Below are 3,653 nucleotides of genomic sequence, written 5' to 3' on the forward strand. Positions count from 1 at the left end.
AACCTTATATTAACCTATATTACACTGTTCAAATGCTATAACTTTTAATTGTTTAAATGGCCTATTTTTGTTATTTTATGTATTTCTTTTCATAAATACTACACTGCTGAACGAGGGTCGTCTTCCTCTCAGTGCTCGTTTCAAATTTATCTATTATAAAATGCATACAATTCCTAATATAGGCCTGTTCTTATATTTTTTGTTGTAATAAATTTAGGAAGCTGCTATTATATATATTTATACATGTATTTGTGTTATTTGACATGTAATATATTTATCAAACGCTTCATTTGTACTTCAAAAATATCTGTAATTTGATCTCAATCATTAAACATCACGGTATCAATTTAATTATACGCAACTTGCAATTTAGACTGTCTCTTATTTCCTGTCTAAATAATCTCGGCAAACTGTTGGCAAAATGCCAGTGAAATAAATCGTTGAAATGGGAGAATTTTACTTTTTTTTACCGTACTGTATAATTCAATCTCTGCTTACTTTGATTGCAATAGACATTTTTAATTTTTAATTGTTCTGTAATATTTGTAATTTAAGATATTTTCTAATTAATATATATTCTCCTACACGTCGACCGAAATTCGTATATAAATTCAATAATTTTGTAGACTTCCTAAATTTACCTTAATATGCTGGCTGTCATATCCAATTCTCAATATACAATGTCATTGGCATTTGCCAGTAAATTTTCTTAATTTTAAAGCCTATTTACTAACACTATTAAAATACTAGATTGTATCGTAGATGTATAAATTGTAGTGAGGTTCATTTAGTTAATTCACTCCCTTCCCAATTGCATGCTCATGTAGTTAATTCGCCCCGATATATGCCTATTAATATATATATATGGTCGTTTTAATTATACTTCCATTGTATATTTTATTAGCTTATAATGCTAAAATGTTATTCAATAAAATTCTTTTTCCTATACAGTATTTCAACATTATTTAATGTTTCCATTTTTTCACACCTGGTTTTGTGATAGTGATTACAATGAAAATGATTGTGATAATGATGGTGATGGTGATAATGATAATGATGATGATGATTATGATGATGAGGGTGATGATGACAGTGCATCATGCCAACGATGTGCTTAAAATTGTATAACCCATAGGTATGCTACACAGACCTTTGGTGAGAATCCAAACATGTTGCAGTTAGAAATCAGTAAATTTGCGTTTTAACCTACCACCACTTACGGTATTCTTCATTGATTGAGAGCAGGAGCAACACAATCGCAGGTAAAGTTCCTTTCCCAGGGGGAAGCAAAATGAAGCATACAGCGAAAAGTTCGCCCCCCCCCCCTCCCAAAGTTAAGAACCCAATTGGAAAACACGGTGCCGACCGCTCATAATATACCGAACCCATGTCCCACATTCCCATTTACCCCATACGTGATCGAGCCTTAACACTCCTTCCGAACACCCCTTCCTCACTTGAGTGTTAATACACCACGACGGTACCAACACTGTTACATCAAAACATGGGGAACCATTGTTATGCAATGTCTAGTGTTTTGTGAAACAATGCGTGTTCCAATAATCCATATTTTCAAAGTGTGTAAAGTCAAAGCTCAGCGTGAGGTAGGGCTCAATATATACTGCCACCAAGCGTTTGATTTAGTCAACGATATAAACGTGCATTTATACCTGGGCACATCAAATGAGTGATGCAATGGTAGGAAGTCAAGTCCTGTCAAGTACGATGGGGAATAATACGACAGACGACGATCTCGATCTCGATACTGTTGAGATGCTTTACGTGATATGTCTAGTATTAATATTAACTTTTGGAACTGTCGGCAACATTCTCATCATTACAGCTGTTGTTGTTTGTAAATCGCTTCGGACTAAATGCAATGTTTTTATTTTAAACTTAGCTATTGCCGATTTATTCGTTGCTACTATTTGTGGTAGCGGATATATAATTGGATATTTAACTAGAGGCAAATTTTACAGAAATTATAAAATTGCATGCGAATTACTTGGAGCTCTTGTTGTTGTAAGCTGTATTTGTTCATTATGGAATATTATGGCAATCGCATTAAATAGGTAAGATACATATTTTTGATATCTGATAAAATCGTTTGAAAATTAGGCCTATAGCAATTATCAAATCGACGCTTCCCAAACTGTCACAACTCATATTTGGGTAGCCAATATTTGCCAGTGAGTCGCCAATAAAAAAGAACAAAAAAATCCAACACTGAGGGTGCTATTTCGGTCATAGAGGTGCTTATGTCTAAAGTTAAAAAATAAACAATTCATGGTGGGGCTGATGTAGATGGACTCTCTCCATTTTAGTGTCCCTCTCTGGGCTCCTAAATCCAATGAAAATATTGATTTAAATAATAATGCAATTGAGCAGTGCTTTAAAAAAATAGTAGGCCTAAATTTTGGACAAGCAATTATTTCGATATCTTAGAAGGAAAATTTTGTTTCTCACAAGGTGATATCCGATACAAGACTGATTGAAGATGGGTTCCCGGGAAATAAGTTTGGTAAAGGAGTGTAATAATTTTACCATACCAACAACTAGGCCTATACCACAAATCAGTAGACGGTCTGGACATCGCACGTGCAATCAATCATGCTATCAGTGCCATGGGCGTTCAGTTGTTGATATCAATGTCCCGATTAGGCCTAATTGTCCTTAATCGGTTATAATTTTTGTGTCCAGATGTTTTCTAATCAATTACCTTCTCCCATATCATTGAATAAAGTTTAATTTAAATTATACTTCTACATTTTGATCGATATTAATTGGCGTATTATAAAAATTTAACAATCATTTTTGTGGACAAAAACACCAACATGACAGCCACGCTTTAAAAGAGGAGTACTCACCCATTAAAATGTCAGCACTACGAAATATGTACAACCTCATTCAACATTAATAAAAATACGGTCTTGCTGAACTCACTAATTACACATTATAAAGTAAAAATGGATTAATATCAATTTCTCATAGAATAGCATGAGGTTTTTGGACACTGTATCATAAGAAAACTTGAACTTCGCACCTATGCCTACAATTTACATTGTAAACATTACAATACATTGTAAACATTACATTGTAAACATACAATATTAGCAAAAAGCTAATGACCGGATTAGTATTAGGTCCCTATTATTTATTACTCTTATTATTTATTATTATTTTGAAAATTAAAGATAAAATTAAATAAACTAAACAAAGAGCAATAGGCAGTAAAAATATATATGAGAGGAGTTATGAGTGGATATTGATAAAAATGTCGAGACTGCGAATGATTTCTGGTAGATTTCATGTTGCGCGCTATACAAATATCACTTCTGGTTCTGCTTCTTCGTCGTCTTCTTATTGTTATTTAACAAATGATTTAGTATAAGGAAGATCATTATTAAAATTAGTGCCAACATTTTAAAAATAATTAGCATAGCACTCAACCTTCGTCCATCGAGCGCGCCGTAACCAGCATCTACCTTAACAAAGAGGGATTCTGAACACCCATGAGCCAAATGTGGTTCAGAGGCTTAAAGCGTATTTCCTGCAGTTAAAAAATAGAATATATTGTAATTATCCTATAAAAAAGCAAGCAATTTTCAATGTGAAGGTCCTATTCTTTTCCTTGATTACATTAATTATGTATA

The 3,653-nt window shown here is 33.1% G+C and overlaps 1 protein-coding gene across 1 annotated transcript in view; it reads left to right on the top strand.

Annotated features, from left to right (window-relative positions):
• The first annotated feature begins 1,672 nt into the window (after positions 1-1,672).
• Positions 1,673-3,653, top strand: part of LOC117107293 (melatonin receptor type 1B-B-like) — an 8,947-nt gene continuing 6,966 nt past the window's right edge. The window contains exon 1 of the mRNA XM_033248924.1: positions 1,673-2,072. Within this exon, the coding sequence (XP_033104815.1) occupies positions 1,684-2,072 (389 nt within the window). The 5' untranslated portion in view covers positions 1,673-1,683. The remainder of the gene's footprint in view (positions 2,073-3,653) is intronic.

Source organism: Anneissia japonica, unplaced genomic scaffold (assembly GCF_011630105.1).
Source record: "Anneissia japonica isolate Jap-2015-1 unplaced genomic scaffold, ASM1163010v1 scaffold211_len1577895_cov191, whole genome shotgun sequence".
NCBI classification, from domain to species: domain Eukaryota; kingdom Metazoa; phylum Echinodermata; class Crinoidea; order Comatulida; family Comatulidae; genus Anneissia; species Anneissia japonica.